The following is a 19,787-nucleotide window of genomic DNA, read 5'->3' as shown; positions in this document are numbered from 1 at the left end:
ACTGCAGAATTCGGGAAAGCCGAGTCTATTAATTTTGCCTCTACAATCTAAACTACAAATGCCTGTCTCATTCAGGTCTGCTACTCCGTCCCATAATATAAGAGTATTTTTTACACTAGTGTAGTGTCGAAAATGCTCTTATATTATGGGACGGAGGGAGTAATACATAGGCAGGGCTTGAATGTTCAATCATCTATAAAGTTCACAGTATACTCTTTCCACTTGCATTGTACAAAGAACCTTTTTTTCCAATGAAAACTGTTCTGTAGGAAATTACAAATCCAATGATATTCAAATCTGTTGACATCCAGGGGAAAACGGGCAACTCAGCTGCCAACTATTACAACCAAAACCGAGTTTGCTTTTCTTTGTTTCTCTAGCCATGGGTTAAATTTGAATCCTGAATTTTATAGCATAGCATATACATGGTCTACCTAGCAGTGATTTGTCAACAGAAAACACAAAGAAATTATAAGTTCTCGTGTAAGTGCACCACTAGAATAGGGAAATTAGAACACCACCATGGAGAATGAAATACAGATGGCCGGCATGCCTTGTTTGTTAATGATTAATTCATGATATAGCCATAGGAACATACGGGCCACTGTTACCAAATTCAGGAGAGAAAATAAACCGTTCCTCGGCTGTTCCTTTTATCTTTCTGAACACCACCTCCCCTGTCCATCAGTATCGACATGACTCTTTGTCCAACACAATACACACACCCAGAACAACCAACTTAGTTTCGGCCCAAGCACAGAATAGAGCAAAAGCGCATGAACCCTAACCAAACTGTCCAACACAACCAGCAACAGAAGACACCGAAGTTCATTTCAAAAAGCTTCTGGGCAGCAAAAGTAGACAGATCCCATCGCCCTGATGCAATTTGGTTATATCGTTGTACCACCACCAACTGCGGGTGAAGCTTCATCAGAGGCCAGCAATGGCCCCCATTCTGCACCATAAGAGACAAGGCTTCATAAGATGATATCATGAGTAGAGAGGAGCCTACTTATGTCTACTTTCTCTCTAGTTTGTATCAGCACCAAAAGAAGCATGACAATAAAAATCTCATGGCCAGGGTCCTGAACTCCTGATCATGGCTATCTACAATCAGCCAGGCCTGTGGCATGACTCAACGCAGAAGTATGAATGAATATATAGACTTCAATGTAATTTGTTCGTTAGATCATGGCTGGACAATTTCGTAAAGCCAAGTCTGTTAATTTTGCCTCTACGATCTAGCCTGCAAATCTCATTCATATCTACTAACACATAGGCACGGCTTAAATGTTCAATCATTTATAGAATTCGTGGTAATACTCATTCCATCATTGTATACAAAACTTTCTTCCAGTGAAAACTGTTTGTAGGAAATTACAAATGCAATGACATCCAGAACTGTTGACACCCAGGGGGAAACAGACAATCCAGCTGCCAGCTATTACTGTCAAAACCGAGTATGTCTTTCTTTGTTTCTCTAGCTATGGGTTAAATTTGAATCCTGAATTTTATAGCATGACATCTATCTATATTGTGATTTGTCACAAGAGAACACAAAGAAAGTACTGGATATGTTCTCGTAATTGCGCGCCACTAGAATAGGAAAAGAATGAACTAGAGATGGCCAACATGCCTTGCTCGTTGATGATTAATTCATGATGTAGCCGTAGGAACATAATGGCTATCAAACAGAAAACCAAGCAAAGCGAGCGGACCTGCATACAGTATCTATCTACTTATGCGGAAAAATGAGAAGAAAAAAAGCTACATACTCGCGACGTATTCAACAATCTAAGCTAGAAGCACAAGCACACTGAAATAGTAGTCAATGGTGTGCTTAGTGTTCATAACTTCAAGTGCATGTCTGAAAAACAGTAGAAGTGGTTTCTCTGTATACCTCCAGTGTAGAAGCTCATGTAGGGAATGACCTTTTCGATGCTTTGCATTCTGTGCACCTTCTTGCTTCGGCGTGAACTGAGCTCAATCGTGTACAACCCAGCATTTGTACTCAGGAAGATGACACCAACACCTTCAGCAAAACCAACCGGCGTCACGCCGAAGTTGTCCAAGAGGACAGGAGTGGGGAGCAATGATTTGAGCTCGATGACCCTGTGTCGCGTCCATCTCGCAGTGTGGCGTTGCAGCGTAGGCTCGCGTGCAAGTCGTCGTCGTCGTCGGGCCACCACATGAAGTAGTGGCACTTGGGATCGGCGTGAATTTCCCAGTGCTCGCCGGTGACGAGGTCGTAGACGACGAAGTCCTCGTGCCTCTTAGGGGTGTCGAAGAGGGCGAGGCCGTGGCGGGAGTCGAGGACTCGCCACTTGCGGCGGTCCCGGCAGGCCGGCGGGCGGAAGGTGGCGGTGGAGACGAAGTGGGAGGAGTACCAACGCCTCTCGCCGCGAACTGCGGTCTGGGTTGTCATGTGGGTTGCATTGTAGAGGAAGCCCAGCACGGGCGCCGCGCCGTGGAACTTGCGGTAGTCGTGGGCGAATTCAGGATCGGACATGATGCCGCGCCAGCTCCAGCAGCAGGCGGCGGCGCGGACGAGGCTCGCGGGGTCGTCCCCGCGCACGCGCATGAGGTCGTCGATCAGCGCCCCCGGAGAGCTGGGGCGGCGCTGCGGCGGAGGCCGCCTGGTCGCCATGGGGAGTTGGGGGTTGGTGGAGGAGGGATTTGGATTTGGGGGCGCATTCGGCGGTGGAAGCTGCCGCGGCGTGGAGTTTTCCCCACTTTTCCCCTTTTCTGTTGGAGAGATGATGGACTCGTGTGGACTGTGGCTGATCGCGTACGGGAATGGGCTGGGCTGGGCTGCTGGGTTGTTGCGTCTTTCAAATGGGATCCATGAAATGGTATCTGCTCAAACAAAACAAAAAAACTGGAAATGGTAAATTGATCTAGAAACACTATAAATGGCAAGCCCACTAAAAAAATGGTAAATTCTCTATAAACTAGAAATCGACATACATTTTCTGTCAAAAAAAAAGAAATCAACATACATTGATCATTCAAAGGTTAGGCATATATGTTTGTCCAGTCGGCACACCATGACATGTACTCCCTCTGTTCCGAATTACTTGTCGCAAGTATGAATGTATCTAGATGTATTTTAGTTCTAGATACATCCATTTATGCGACAAGTAATTTGAAACGGAGAGAGTATGAGCTAATCTCTTTTTACATGAAAATGAAAACGAGCTAAGAATGCGAGAGAATACTTTTGCTTTTGCACTTAGCTTAGATCACGACATGTTTTTCTCAAATACACACGAGTAAAGGAGGGGAAAGACTCCCCAAATCTCCAATCTTACTAAGTATTTACACACGAATTTGAGTTCTTCCCATTTTTCTGTGTCACTAGACGTTGTATGTAGCTCTGCTAGTTGTCTGCCGTTGAGGTTGCTAAGATGAAAACAGTACTTTTGGATTTACCATGAATAAAGTATACTAACAACAGTATCCTCATCCATTACCTGGAAGGTCATCTTTTTGCCACAAGACCTGCATTCCAGTCCAGGTTGTCTTACCAAGGTGAAGATCACAACGATGTTGCCAGAAAGTGCCACAAAACAGCAACACAAAGCATACTAACAAGTAACAACAGTATCCTTGCCATTGCAGCGCCAGCGTTTAGCAACATGTTCATAATCTGTTCTTACCTCGATCTGAACAAAATTCGAAAGTTCAGGCCACCACCACAGGGCAATCAAAGAACAAGTTAGAAATAGAAAGAAAAAAAAGGCATGTTGATCAACTAGTGATCTGTCTGTTTCTTAGTCACATTGGCCCTAGTGAGAAGCCTACTGCAAGTTTGTGACCAAGAAAGAGGCCACAGAAGCACGTGAGCCTGGTGGAAATTCTAGTTTGGCACAAAGCAGGTATGTAAAACTGAGACCCACCTGAAATCTCTTACTGCATGCATAGAGAGATTGTACACCGTAAATCCCAGAATAGTGCATTTTCAAGGCAATAATATCATCTCTATCAGCCAAAGATAGGGAAGAAGAAATTTGCAACAATTCATGCCACAAAACCATCAACGGATCACCAAAATTTCTCCTCGCAGTCAGTTTGAGTTGCACCCAACTCGGACGAAAGGACTCAAGTTTTTGGCACAAGCAGAAATGGAACAAAATCGCATCCACCCTAACCAAACTGTTCAACACAACCAGCAGCAAATGAGGCTCAAGTTCACTTCAAATTCTTCCTGGGCAGCAAACAGTAAACCCAGGTCCTGACGCCATTTAGTTATATCCTTCTAGCACCAACAACTGCGCGTGAAGCTTCATCAGAGGCCGGGCAACCGCCCTATTGCTGCATCATAAGAGACAACAGATTCATCAGATTATACGATAAGTAGGAGAGGAGCACACTTTGCCCCTCGGAATCATCTCATTTCTACTTGTCCAAATCAACCAAGCAATAGCAGGAATAATCCACATCACAACTCGATTCGATCTGGATCTGTTTAAGGTTCTTTTATTTGTATGAAAGAGAGTTCCCTCTCCGATTTCTATTAACAGGAACTAAGGTTCAGCTACAAGCATCCAAAATAAAACTGAAGATGGACCTGTTGGAGGTACACAATAGTGAAATCGTCTCTTTCATTTGGGCAGACTCACAGGAAGGTGTCTAGTGCAGACCTGGGATTAGGTATCCTATCAAAAATACCACAAGGAGGTTTGGGTGCCCGAGGCTCACAGCAAAGCTCTGGTCACTGAATTGCTTTGCAAACTGCTTCTGGCAATCTTAGGGCCTAATCGGCAAATCTTTCAACTCATAAGGCCTAATCAGTGCAATATATATACTAGAGCAGCCAACGATGCATAAATCACCAACTATACACTCACCATGGAATTCTTTGGTCAGATCCCTAGTTAATCTGCCTAACCCCAATACCACACAAATACTGTATATTTTTCTCTGATCTGTATCAACACAAATTCATGGTTGCCTACAATCAACCAGGTCGGCAGAACTCCTCAACACCTGAATAGTATAACAGCACAAAGGATTCGTTCCCACATCTCTAAAAACCAACCAGAAACTGGAGAAACTAGCAGATATGCATACAGATATATATCTAGTTATGCAGAAAAAACAGAACGAAAGAAAAACTGTACATACTCATCGACATTCAGCAATCCCATACCACATCGGGAACTCTCCAACTAAAATTATCCAACAATCTAAGCTACAAAAGCATCAAGCACTATAATAGTAGCCAATGATGTTATTAGTGTTCATGACTAAATGTACATGTTTGACAAACAGTACAAGGCTAGTATGTACCTCTAGTACAGAAGCTCCTGTACGCCGGCTAACTGCGCGTGCGAGGTCGGCCAAACCCCCTATTGCTGCATCATAAGAGACAAAGATTCATCAGACTATATGATAAGTAGGAGAGGAGCACACTTTGCCCCTTAGAATCATTTCATTTCTACTTGTCCAAATCAACCAACCAATAGCAGGAAGCATCCACATCACAACACGATTCGATCTGGATCTGTTTGAGGTTCTTTTATTTTATTTGTAATATGAAAGAGAGTTTTCTCTCCCATTTCTATTGGCAGAAACTAAGGTTCAGCTACAAGCATCCAAAATAAAACTGAAGATGGACCTGTTGGACGTACAAAATAAATAAATCGCCTATTTCATTTGGGCAGACTCATAGGAAAGTGCCTAGTGCAGACCTGGGATTACGTTATCCTATAAAAAACACCACAGGGAGCTTTGGATGCCCGAAGTCACTTGGCTCACAGCAAAGTTCCGATCACTTAAGTGCTTTGCAAACTGCTTTTGGCAATCTTAGGGCCTGATCGGCAAATCTTTCAACTCATAAGGCCTAATCAGTGCAACATATATACTGGAGCAGCCAACGAACGATGCATAAATCACCAACTATACACTCACCATGGAATTCTTTGGTCAACTCCCTAGTTAATCTGCCTAACACCAATACCACACAACTACTGTATCTTTTTCTCTGGCCTGTATCAACACAAATTCATGGTTGCCTACAATCACCCAGGTTTGCAGCACGCCTCAATGCCTGAATAGTATAACAGCACAAAGGATGGATTCCTACATCTCTACAAATCACCAAGAAACTGGAAAAAACGAGCAGACCTGCATACAGATATCTATCTAGTTATGTACAAAAAACAGAAAGAAAGAAAAACTGTACATACTCATCGACATTCAGGAATCATATAGCGCATCGGGAACCCCCGAACTAAAATTATCCAACAAGCTAAGCTACAAGCAAAACCATCAACCACTATAATAGTAGCCAATGATGTGATCAGTATTCATGACTAAATGTACATGTTGGAAAAACAGTACAAGGCTAGTAATATGTACCTCTAGTGCAGAAGCTCCTGTAGGGTATGATCTTATCGAAGAACTCTTTGCGAACCCTGTTGCCTTCGCCTGAATTGAGCTCAATTGCGTACAGCCCCACCCTTGTACTCAGGAAGATGACACCAACACCTTCAGCAAAGCCAACCAGCGTATTTGCCCTGTCTGTGAGGCAACGAGCAGGGAGCGATGGTTTGAGCTCGATAGCCCAGCGTCGCGCCCACCCCGCAGCTCCGCCGGGACCAGCCTCCATAGTCCATAGGCAGAGTTTAGCCTTCAGCACGGATGCAAACAGCAGACTGCCGTCGTCCACCCCCATGAGGTCAATGCTCTCGTCGATCCCCTCCTGGTCCTCAAATGGCAGGGTGATCAGAGATAGTTTTTGCTCATGCATGTTGTACTCCACGACTTTGTCACTCTCTATACATTGGACATAGACCTTATTTCCCACAACAGCACTGTTCCCCCTGCCATTGACGAAATCCAGGTTGTGAACAGAGATGGTGTCCCTCCACTCACGAGTCTCTGACGAGTAGACGGTGGCGTGGGATCTCAAGTTTCTATAGTCGGTGCCCACCAAGGCCACGCGGAAAGGGCCGCCATCGCCATGGCAGTCGAGCGGGTCACATTGGGCCTTGGCGCAGAGCACCGTGGCACTACAGCGTATGCGCTTGTCCATGTGATCGCCGTGCGGCCACCACATGACGTTGTAGCACTCGGGGTCGCCGAATTCCCACCGCTGGCCGGTGACGAGGTCGCAGACAACGAAGCCCTTGTTCCTCTTGCTCTTGGGGGCGTGGAAGAGGGCGAGGCCGTGGCGGGAGTCGAGGACGTCCCAGCGCGAGAGGAGGTCCTGGTGCGCCGGCGGGCGGAAGCGGAAGGCCGCGGTGGATACGAAGTGGGAGGAGTCGAAGCGATCCTCCGGTTCGCTGGTGGTGTTGTGGAGGAAGCCCAGCACCGGCGCCGCACGGGCCTTGCGGTACTCGCGGGCGAAGTCGGGGGCGGACAGCATGCTGCGCCAGGTCTTGCAGCCGGCGGCGACGCGGACGAGAGTCATGGGGTCGTCCACGGGTACGCGCAGGAAGATCTCGCGCACGAGGTCGTCCATCAGCGTCGGCGGCGAGCGGGGGCGGCGTCGTCGCGGCGCACGCGACCCGGTCGCCATGGGGATGGGGATGGGGATGGAGATGGGGATTGGGGTTTTGGTGGAGGGATTTGGTTTTGGGGGCGCATTCGGCGGTGGATGCCGCCGCCGTGTGCAGTTTCCCCCCTTTTCTTCTTCCCCTTCGTTTTCGTTTGGGCGAGAGAGAGAGAGAGGACGATGCCTTCCCTTGATGGACTCGTGTGGCTGATCGGAATGGGCTGGGCTGGGCTGGGCTGTTGCATCTTGCGAATGGGGTCCAAGAAATGGTTTTCTAGTAAAAAAACAAACCCAAAATCTAAAAAGTGGCCGTGCGCTTTTTGGTGTTTCCGAGCGGCCGCGTCTGTCACACACATGCATGTGTATTTTTTTGTCTCGTAGCGCATGTGGGTGCTGGCATTAAATGTGTTCATACTAGTCTCATCAGTTAGAGAAAACAGATCCACGTACTTTTATTTCGGGATTTCAAATTCTTTTAAAGCCATATATTTTAAATCAGACGTCAAAATTCAGTTCCGTTTTCATCGTTGGATTCATCGCGACGAGATCTCTAAAACTAGATCCCGCATGGATATGTTTCGACGAAATTTTTTTGATGCCAATTTTGGTGTTATATGATGTAACTAAAGTACTGCATTGTGCAACTTTAGTACTATATGGTACAACTTTTTTTAAAATCAGTTGGCTTATAATTTAGTCTAGTTTGTACACACATTAATGTTTAGTTAGCTTATAATGTAGACTAGTTGCACACACATTGATGTTTAGTTGCTAGAGGAACTAGTTGCACATGCATATGCTCAGTTGGCTTGTAATTTAGTCTAGTTGCACACATATTGATGTTTAGTTGGCAGGACACTAGTTGCACACATATATGCGCAATTGATGTGGCAATGTAGTCTAATTGCACACACATTGATATTTAGTTGACAGGACTAGTTACACACATATATGCTCAGTTGGCGCGGCAATATAGTCTAGTTGCACACAGAGTGATATTTAGTTGGCAAGACTATTGGCACACACATATGCTCAGTTGGCGTGGAAATATAGTCTAGTTGTACACACATTGATGTTTAGTTGACAGAAGGACTATTGGCATACACATATGCTCAGTTGGCGCAGCATGTAGTCTAGTTGCACATATATTGATATTTAGTTGGCAGGAAGACTAGTTCATCAAAACATCCCATGCAGGATCTACTTTTGAAGAGCACGCCGCGAGGGTTTCAACGGTGAAAACGGATCTGAATTTTGACACGCGGTTTAGAAGATATGTCTTTTATAATTTTGAAAACCAAAAATTAATGCACAAGGGACGAACGTGAGGAACATTAATGCATTGGCATGCAAACACTAGACGCATGCATGCAACGGCTGCCCAAACGGTGGGACGGGTGGCTATTTCTTTTGTTTTATTTTTCTGACAATAAAAGGGACAAATACTTACCTTATTTGACCGGGCCGCTGGATCGCTTTACTGGGCAGCCGGCCGCCCAGTAGATGCGCCCAAAAACAAAACAAAGATCCTCTTACTGCTGAACTTGGAAGCAAACCTGGGATGTTTTTCGTATAACCGGGTGTATTGGTTCAGTTTAATCAAGTGGGCTTCTTTGGTTTGGTCGCTAATGGATTGTACTCCCTCCGTCCCAAAATTCTTGTCTTACATTTGTCTAGATACGGATTTTTTAATACTAAAACGTGACTTGATGCATCCGTATCTAAATAATTTTAAGACAAGAATTTTAGGACGGAGGGAGTATCTGCTAACAGTTTGGTTGGGTTCAGTTTCGTGTGAATAATAGGTTGGTGTGGTCAGGTATGGGCTTGAACCGTTCTATTTCCAACCAGGCTCAACCCGTGGTTCCAAAACGGTTCCTGAGATTGGTTCGGACTTCGTAGGTCTGCTCGATAACTCGCTCTTTCCATGTTCTTGTAGCCGCCGCCACCACCACTCCCCGTCCCGGCGTCCCCGCCCACGCGACGCTGAGCCGCAGTGCCGCATCAAAGGAGAGTCGTCCAGCGCCGCCGCCGGCGTCGACACCCTCGTGGGAGCAGCTGAAGATCATGCTCAGCTCGGGACTCGGAGGCGCGACAGCGGCCGCGCGCATGCATGACCCACCGCACTAACAAGAACGGGCGGCGCCGGTGCCTGAGGTGCATCGCTCTGCTCGACCACTGCCCCACTCAACCTCTCCTTTACAAGCTGTTCACAAAGACAGAGAGATGGGAGCAGCACCAGGCCATTTGCCATGAACGTAGGAGACAACATGGTATGGAACTGTTATTTACCCATTGGCTAAAACCATGGTTTCAACCATCGGCTCAGTTTAGTTTAGGTGGAGTGAGGACGTGGTTCAGTTTGGTTAGGGTTTAAATAAAAATTAAAGAGGTTTAGTTAGGTTCGTTTTGCCCAAATTGATCATGCGGGTTTGGTTGAGGTTTAGTTCAGTTCCCCAACCGTTCTCAGATTTATTTGGAAGTAATCCATCTCAGATTTGGAGAGCTATAATGGAAGGTAAAGAGATTCTTACTCATGGGCTTATAAGGAGAATTAGTGACGGTACCTCGACCAACATATGGCAGCAACATTGGTTACCCAAGGAACATTCCATGCCTCCGTTGGCCTGTTTATCACCGAATATACCACAAATGGTCTCTGAACTCATGCTACCTAACATGGCCACATGGAACCGAGAGCTGATCAATAGTGTTTTCCTCCCTGCTGATGCGGAGCTAATTCTGAATATACCAATTAGTACAAGGCAGTGTGAGGATTTTTGGGCCTGGGCACATGATAAAAAAGGTGAATTTTCGGTGCGGTCTGCCTATAAAATGCTAGTGGCAACGAAGATTCGACATGAAGCATGGTTAGAAGGCAAATCGAGTTCTTCTGAAAATGCAAAGGAATGCACCAGCTGGTCAAAGTTGTGGAAAACAGATGTCCCATCCAAGGTGAGGGTGTTTTTGTGGAGACTTGCCCACTGCTCACTACCTACTGCCGATGTGAGACAGCACCGAAGCATGGCTACTTCTTCTATTTGTGCACTATGCGATGCAGATGACTCGTGGATGCACTCACTCCTCCTCTGCTCGACGGTGCGGTGTGTGTGGGCATTATCTGAACCAGAGCTAGTTGAACATATATTGACCACCGAAGAAGCAAACCCAAAAAACTGGATTTTCACAATGTTGGAATCAGTATCGCATCTGGAGTTCACAAAAATGGTGGTAACATTATGGGCGATTTCGTCGGCGCGATGGAAACTTATCCATGAAGGCGAACATCAAAGCCCAATGTCGACACACATATTTGTAAATTCCTACTTGGATGATCTACAGCTCGCAATCCCAAAGCAGAGAACTAGAGCACCAGCGCATGTAACTGCTGCAACTAGAAGATGGGTTCCACTACCAGCCAGTTTTCACAAGCTTAATGTTGATGCGGCCGTTGACAAGAATGGGCAGAAGGGATCTATTTCTGTAGTATGTCGCAATGAGGAGGGATTATATGCTGGCTCATCCACACTGGTGTACCAGGGACTGACGGACCCTATGATCCTCGAGGCCCTTGTATGTAGAAAGGCGCTCGCTTTGGCAAAAGATCTTATGCTGCAGCAGCTAACGGTAGTGTCTGATTGCAAATCAGTGGTGATGGACATACATACTTGCACTATGGGAGCGATTGCATCAATTGTCCATGAGATAGTAGATACCTCTAAGGATTTTCTTACTTGTAATTTTGTGTTTGAAAGCAGGCTCTCCAATATGGAAGCACATAGACTAGCTAGACATGCTTTACATCTAGAGGAGGGGCGCCATGTGTGGCTGATGAACCCCCACGATCCCTCTGTAATTCCTGTTCTCCGAACTCTTGATCAATAAAGTGAAGCATGTTAACCCTAAAAAATACTAAAAAAACAAAACTGATTCTAAAAAAACTAAAAAACCAAAACTATAAATGGTAAGAAATGAAGATAATTCTTGGATTTTACTAAAATTTATTCCACTCAAGAAAAATACTAAATTCTTGTGGAACATACTCATACTCATGTGTGCGAATGTGAATGCAAGAAGTTGGTGACTTAGAAATAATTGCCTAGTTAATACCCGAAGTCGTCAAATCAATATTTGTTTTTTACACTTTTGTCATTCAAGATTTGTTTTTGATTCTTTTGCACTTAAGTGGATCCTAGAACTTCATGGGGATAGTTTTCGGTCCTAAATTAAGGAAAAAATAGCCATTTCTTAGTTTGAAGCAAATAACAAAACTATCACAACAGTTTAGTATGGAAAGCATCAGGGCAACTCAAACGCCCCCTCCTACTTCTCCATATATCTAGAAAAAAGGCAATCAAACAGGCTCCTTTGTTCCTGCACAATCATGTTCTTGCACAATCCCATATCCCATACTCCAGTGTCTATGGAGGGGAGGAATGGGGGGGGGGTTGAAATGTTTGCCACGTTAGCTCGACGGCCCGTACACATCCACAAATTCGTTTTATCGAGACTCCACTCTCTCTCTCTCTCTATACACATTCTTCCACTCTCGGTCTCCCATCCTTCCCGCCTCCTATCCACAAATATACATGTCATCTATTGACGCTAGAGTTCTTGATCACACTTCCACACACGGTTGAGCTAATTAGCAGAGGTGAAGAAGACGAAATCACTTTTCATCTCGTGAACCAGAGCTTCGATGTGTTCCTTACGAAGTGGTGCAATCGCTTTGGATTCCCCAATGACGATGATCACTTCCGCTACACCTACGGCATGCTCGAATCACATTCGGTACAATTATTTAAAGAAATGTCATATCAAAGCAATAAGCATAGGGCTAGTTGCATTGAGTGTCATGCTATATGATATTTCTATCATATCGCTAACACATTGTAGGCACGTGGAGAAGTTCCAAAAGTTAAGGAAGAGAACATGCTCATTCTTGGAAAGGACGCAATGGACAACATTGATTACACGCCAAACTTGGGCGCAATTCCTTTAGTTCACATAGGGCACCAAGCAAATCATTCACAAGTTGACATCACTTGTGGAGGAGTCATCGCCATCTGATGACCCACAAGTATAGGGGATCAATTGTAACTCTTTTCGATAAGTAAGAGTGTCGAACCCAACGAGGAGCAGAAGGAAATGATAGGTAGTTTCCGGTAAGGTATTGTCTGCAAGTGCTGAAATTGTAAGTGGCGAGTAGTTTAATAGCAAGATAATTTGTAACGAGCAAGTAACGATAATAGTGACAAAAGTGCAGCAAAGTAGCCCAATCCTTTTGAGGCAAAGGACAGGCCAAAACGGTCTCTTATGATAAGCAAAGCGTTCTTGAGGGCACACGGGAATTTCATCTAGTCACTTTCATCATGTTGGTTTAATTTGTGTTCACTACTTTGATAATTTGATATGTGGGTGGACCCGTGCTTAGGTGTTTTTCTTACTTGAACAAACCTCCTACTTATGATTAACCCTCCCGCAAGCATCCGCAACTACGAGAAAAGTATTAAGAATAAATTCTAACCATAGCATTAAACTTTTGGATCCAATCGGTCCCTTATGAAATAGCGCATAAACTGGGGTTTAAGATTCTGTCACTCTCGCAACCCACCATCTAATTGCTACTCCACAATGCATTCCCTTAGGCCCAAATATGGTGAAGTGTCATGTAGTCGACGTTCACATGACACCACTAAAGGAATAACAACACATACTATCAAAATATCGAACACATATCAAGTTCACATGATTACTTGCAACATGATTTCTCCCGTGACCTCAAGAACAAAAGTAACTACTCACAAATGATAAACATGTTCATGATCAGAGGAGTATTAAATAGCATAATGGATCTGAACATATAATCTTCCACCAAATAAACCATATAGTAATCAACTACAAGACGTAATCAACACTACTAGTCACCCACAAATACCAATCTATAGTTCCGGTAACAAGATTGAACACAAGAGATGAACTAGGGTTTGAGAGGAGATGGTGTTGTTGAAGATGTTGATGGAGATTGCCATCCCCAAGACGGGAGAGTTGTTGGTGATGATGATGACGATGATTTCTGTTGGGGAACGTAGTAATTTCAAAAAAATAATCCTACGCACACGCAAGATCATGGTGATGCATAGCAACGAGAGGGGAGAGTATTGTCTATGTACCCTCGTAGACCGAAAGCGAAAGCGTTAGCACAACGGGGTTGATGTAATCGTACGTCTTCACGATCCGGCCGATCAAGTACCGAACGTACGACACCTCCGAGTTCAGCACACGTTCAGCCCGATGACGTCCCTCGAACTCCGATCCAGCCGAGTGTTGAGGGAGAGTTTCGTCAGTACGACGGCATGGTGACGATGATGATGTTCTATCGACGCAGGGCTTCGCCTAAGCACCGCTACAGTATTATCGAGGTGGACTATGATGGAGGGGGGCACTGCACACGGCTAAAAGATCAAACGATCAATTATTGTGTCTCTAGGGTGCCCCCTGCCCCCGTATATAAAGGAGTAAGGGGGGAGGTGCGGCCTGCCAGGAGGGGCGCGCCAAGAGGAGTCCTACTCCTACCGGGAGTAGGACTCCCTCCCTTTTCCTTGTTGGATTAGGGAAAGAGGGGAAAGAGGTGGAGGAGAAGAAGAAAAGGGGGGCACCGCCCCCCTCTCCTTATCCTATTCGGACTAGGGGGTAGGGGAGCTCGGCCCTTGCCCTGGCCGCCTCTCCTCTTCTCCACTAAGGCCCACTATGGCCCATTAACCCCCGGGGGGTTCCGGTAACCCCTCCGGTACTCCGGTAAAATCCCGATTTCACCCGGAACACTTCCGATATCCAAATATAGGCTTCCAATATATCAATCTTCATGTCTCGACCATTTTGAGACTCCTCGTCATGTCCGTGATAATATCCGGGACTCCGAACAACCTTCGGTACATCAAAACATATAAACTCATAATATAACTGTCATTGAAACGTTAAGCGTGCGGACCCTACGGGTTCGAGAACTATGTAGACATGACCGAGACACGTCTCCGGTCAATAACCAATAGCGAAACCTGGATGCTTATATTGGCTCCCAGATATTCTACGAAGATCTTTATCGGTCAGACCGCATAACAACATACGTTGTTCCCTTTGTCATCGGTATGTTACTTGCCCGAGATTCGATCGTCGGTATCTCAATACCTAGTGCAATCTCGTTACCGGCAAGTCTCTTTACTCGTTATGTAATACATCATCCCGCAACTAACTCATTAGTTGCAATGCTTGCAAGGCTTAAGTGGTGTGTATTACCGAGAGGGCCCAGAGATACCTCTCCGACAATCGGAGTGACAAATCCTAATCTCGAAATACGCCAACCCAACAAGTACCTTCGGGGACACCTGTAAAGCACCTTTATAATCACCCAGTTACGTTGTGACGTTTGGTAGCACACAAAGTGTTCCTCCGGTAAACGGGAGTTGCATAATCTCATAGTCATAGGAACATGTATAAGTCATGAAGAAAGCCATAGCAACATACTAAATGATCGAGTGCTAAGCTAACGGAATGGGTCAAGTCAATCACATCATTCTCCTAATGATGTGATCACGTTAATCAAATGACAACTCATGTCAATGGCTAGGAAACATAACCATCTTTGATTAACGAGCTAGTCAAGTAGAGGCATACTAGTGACACTCTGTTTGTCTATGTATTCACACATGTATTACGTTTCCGGTTAATACAATTCTAGCATGAATAATAAAAATTTATCACGAGAATAAGGAAATAAATAATAACTTTATTATTGCCTTTAGGGCATATTTCCTTCAGTCTCCCACTTGCATTAGAGTCAATAATCTAGATTACACAGTAATGATTCTAACACCCATGGAGCTGAAACGCCCTCGATGCGGCTATATCTTCCACGTGTCGAAGCACGACTTAGAGGCATAAACGCATTGAAAGCAATGTCGGAAGTGAGGTAATCTTCGCAAACAACCCATGTAATACATAAGGGAAAGAGATACATAGTTGGCTTACACTCGCCACTTCACACAATTACAGGAATAAAGCATTACAACATCCAAATACAATCAAGGTTCGACTACGGAACCAGAATAAAAGAAGAACCCCAAATGCGACAAGGTCCCCGATCGACCCCAACTGGGCTCCACTACTGATCAACTAGAAAGAAACAACACAAAGGACGAGATCTTCATCGAGCTCCTCCTTGAGCTTGGTTGCGTCACCTGCTCGGTTCAACGGCACCTGCAAACTGGTTTTGGAAGTATCTGTGAGTCACGGGGACTCAGCAATCTCACACCCTCGCGATCAAGACTATTTAAGCTTATGGGTAAGGCAAAGGTATGAGGTGGAGCTGCAGCAAGCGACTAGCATATATGGTGGCTAACATACACAAATGAGAGCGAGAAGAGAAGGCAAAGCACGATCGAGAAACTATGATCAAGAAGTGATCCTAGAACAACCTACATCAAGCATAACTCCAACACCATGTTCACTTCCCGGACTCCGCCGGAAAGAGACCATCACGGTTACACACGCGGTTGGTGCATTTTAATTAAGGTCAACTTCAGGTTTTCTACAACCGGACATTAACAAATTCCCATCTGCCCATAACCGCGGGCACGGCTTTCGAAAGTTCAAATCCCTGCAGGGGTGTCCCAACTTAGCCCATAACAAGCTCTCACGGTCAACGAAGGATATTCCTTCTAGCGGGAAGACCCGATCAGACTCGGAATCCCGGTTACAAGACATTTCGACAAGGTAAAACTAAACCAGCAACACCGCCCGAATGTGCCGACAAATCCCGATAGGAGCTGCACATATCTCTTTCTCAGGGCACACTCAGATTGTCTTAGGTACGGGTAGGCCAACCCAGAGTTTCCCCTGGTGGCCACCGGCAGCTGACAGGTTGGACCAACACTCAGAGGAGCACTGGCCCGGGGGGGGGGGTTAAAATAAAGATGACCCTTGAGTCTGCAGAACCCAAGGGAAAGAAAAGGCTAGGTGGCGAATGGTAAAACCAATGTTGGGCATTGCTGGAGGAGTTTTACTCAAGGCGAACTGTCAAGGGGTTCCCATTATAACCCAACCGCGTAAGGAACGCAAAATCCGGGAACATAACACCGATATGATGGAAACTAGGGCGGCAAGAGTGGAACAAAACACCAGGCATAAGGCCGAGCCTCCCACCCTTTACCAAGTATATAGATGCATTAATTAAATAAGAGATATTGTGATATCCCAACAAGTAAACATGTTCCAACAAGGAACAGCATCTCCATGTTCCAACAAGGAATAAACTTCAATCTTCACCTGCAACTAACAACGCTATAAGAGGGGCTAAGCAAAGCGGTAACATAGCCAAACAATGGTTTGCAAGGACAAGGTGGGTTAGAGGCTTGGTTCAACAATATGAGAGGCATGATAAGCAAGTGGTAGGTATCGCAGCATAGGCATAGCAAAAGAGCGAGCAACTAGCAAGCAAAGATAGAAGTGATTTCGAGGGTATGATCATCTTGCCTGAAAACCCGCGAGGAAGAAGAACGAGTCCATGAAGAGACAAACGGACGTAGACGAACGGGTCCTCACAAACGTGACGTTATCGAATCCAACCCAAAGAGGCAAACACCGGAAAGAAGCACACAACATAGTAAACAACCAACACATGAACATGGCATGATGCACAACCAAGTTTGATGCATGTCCGGTTTAATGATTCATGGCATGGCAAAGTGCACAAGCAAAACTACAAGTTAAGTGGAGCTCAATATGCAACGAGTTGCATAGTGACGAAACACCACAACAAGTTATTTAGTTCGATCTCGTTTATGTACCCAACAATATTAAATGTTGATTAACATGGCAAGAGGTGAAGCAAATGAAAACTACCTATCTAGGCAAGTTTAAATGAGGCCGGAACAACAAACAACAAATTTCGGTAAATCCCCATATGCATATTTTAGATTTGGTGCTGTTCTGCCCTAAACCATATTTTAGAGTTGTTAAACATGCAAAGTAAGGCCACCATGATAAACTAGGCAAAATTCTACCCCATTTACATATAAAGATTATTTAATTCGGAGTTACAGTTATTTAGTTATGAATTAAAGCATTTTAACATGGCATAGGAGCAAATTTAAACAAACAACATTTTAGATATTTTAAACATGGATGAGAACGACAAATTATTAAACTAGATGAAAAAATAAACAAGTTTCATATACAACATGTTTCATTTGGATGCAAGGATATTTAGGTATGAGCAATGCAATTTTAATGGCATTTCTGAAAATATGCATGCACTGGATATATGACAGAATCACAGAATGGAAAAAAAACGTCTACGGGCCGAATGCAACTCTACAAGTATTTAACATGGCATAGGAGCAAATTTAAACAAACAACATTTTAGATATTTTAAACATGGATGAGAACGACAAATTATTAAACTAGATGAAAAACTAAACAAGTTTCATATACAACATGTTTCATTTGGATGCAAGGATATTTAGGTATGAGCAATGCAATTTTAATGGCATTTCTGAAAATATGCATGCACTGGATATATGACAGAATCACAGAATGGAAAAAAAAGTCTACGGGCCGAATGCAACTCTACAAGTAGAGAAAAAGGGACCCCCCTGGGATTCGAACCCCAGACCTGCTGGATCGATGCACACTCTGAAGACCACTGGGATACCAGTTTATTGCTGATAAGAGAGCGGCTAGGCGCAACATGAAGAAGGATAAGGGCGTGATCTGAGTGAGCCAAAATTGGTGCAAAAAGTTGATGAAAAAGAACCAGGGGCGCCTGGGATTTGATCCTGAGACCCCTCCGTTACATGCATGCGCTGTTAACCAGATGGGCTATGATAGAACTCTGCTAACGAATGCCTTACGCTCAACATGAACTATGCTCTGGCTTTGATCTGAACGTGGCTGGACGCCAACGAGCAGCGAAACTTGCTGATGCAGCAAGGGTGAGTGTGCATGTGGAATAACTGAAACAACAACAACAAAAATGAAAAGGGAGGGAGAGCTGGGTTTGAACCCAGGACCTAACGGATGGATGCAGCGTGGAGCGAACCACTGCACTGCCATGGCTTCTGTTGATAGGAAAGGGCGCAGCCTTCTAAGAGATAACCCAGGGTCGAGCTTCTCTGTTTAGACAGAGAAGATGACGGCTGCGACGATGGTGCCGGCGAGGGCAGCCGTGGCGATGGCGGGGGTTGAGAGGCCGCAACGGGCGTGCAGAATAGGCTAAGGAGGTGCGCGTGCGTGCGGAGGGCTGCGGGAGGAGTCTAGAGCATGAGCCTCGAGAAGAAGCTCGTCTCAGGCCACGGCGAATCGCGGCGATGCAGCGGCGAAGCAGGGTGCGGCGAGGCGAAACAGAGGGGCGGCAGCTGAGTGCGTGTGAGGATGCATGCAAGGTGAAGCGAGCAGGGCCTAGAACACGAGCTTGGACTCGCTGCCATGGTCGTCCATGGCGGACATGGCCTCTGACGCGACGGGATCGGCGACCACAACGATAGAGTCGAACCGGAGAGGGGCTGGGAGGAATGGCTGCTCACCTAGGTCCCGTAGGACAAGATGAGGATGCCGGAGATGTGGTGCAGCCAGGGCGAGGACGCGGTTAATGGCGGCTTCGGGTCCGTGACGAAGAGGAAGACGAAGGCGACGGTGACGTAGTGGAGGCGACCTAGGGCAGGGAAGACGTCCGAACGGAAGTAGTCGAAGTCGAGGAAGAAGATGGACATGCCGGAGATGACCGTGGTGGCCTCCGTCCACGCAGGCAAAGGCGAAGCTCTCGGTGGTGCCCTCTGTTATCTGACTCTTGAGGAAGAAGGAAAAACAGGGGAAGGGAAAGGGTGGCGGCGGCGAGAGGGAAACCCTAGGGGGCGCAGGTTGCTGGATTTATAGGAGGGGGCTAGACGGCGCGACCTCGGCGTCCGTGAAGGAGCTCACGGCGCGACTGCGAGCTCTGTATCTAAGGTAGAGACGGCGAGCAGAACGGGACAGGTGGCCGTGAACAGGTTTTGGGCCAGCTGGAAGAGGCCCAGGTGGGCTGCGGTGGCTACAGGGAGGCCTTCTCCCTTTTCTTAAAATCTGTAGATTCAAATTCCCAGATGGAGAAAAGAAAAAGGCAAGGTGTTACAGGAAGAAAGAGAAGTAAGTAAAAATATACTTAAGCTCCTGGATTTATGCACAAATAAAGAAAAGTGGTGTGGAGATTTTACAGACTATAAATTTAAACATGTTCGAATTTAATTCAAAC

The 19,787-nt window shown here is 45.6% G+C and overlaps 1 protein-coding gene and 1 pseudogene across 1 annotated transcript; both read right to left on the bottom strand.

Moving 5' to 3' along the window:
- Nucleotides 1-387: 387 nt before the first annotated feature.
- Nucleotides 388-2,708, bottom strand: LOC119284639 (annotated as a pseudogene).
- A 1,334-nt stretch (nucleotides 2,709-4,042) lies between these two features.
- Nucleotides 4,043-7,656, bottom strand: LOC119284638. The gene is made up of 3 exons (XM_037563788.1): nucleotides 6,364-7,656; nucleotides 5,293-5,357; nucleotides 4,043-4,314 (listed from the first exon to the last, which is right to left on the bottom strand). The coding sequence occupies exons 1-3, from the start codon at nucleotides 7,523-7,525 to the stop codon at nucleotides 4,309-4,311; spliced, it is 1,233 nt and encodes a 410-aa protein (XP_037419685.1). The 5' UTR covers nucleotides 7,526-7,656; the 3' UTR covers nucleotides 4,043-4,308.
- Nucleotides 7,657-19,787: the final 12,131 nt, after the last annotated feature.

This window comes from Triticum dicoccoides, chromosome 4A (assembly GCF_002162155.2).
Source record: "Triticum dicoccoides isolate Atlit2015 ecotype Zavitan chromosome 4A, WEW_v2.0, whole genome shotgun sequence".
NCBI classification, from domain to species: Eukaryota; Viridiplantae; Streptophyta; class Magnoliopsida; order Poales; family Poaceae; genus Triticum; species Triticum dicoccoides.
Note: the sequence above shows the minus strand (reverse complement) of the source record. Positions and strands in the feature narration are given on the sequence as shown.

What these genes read in the sequence shown, in the direction of transcription:
- LOC119284638 (XM_037563788.1), bottom strand. Translation starts at nt 7,525, where the DNA reads ATGGCGACCGGGTCGCGTGCGCCGCGACGACGCCGCCCCCGCTCGCCG. An exon ending in CAGGAGCTTCTGCACTAGAG is followed by an intron (nt 5,358 to 6,363) that starts GTACATATTACT and finishes CTTATGATGCAG; the next exon opens with CAATAGGGGGTTTGGCCGAC.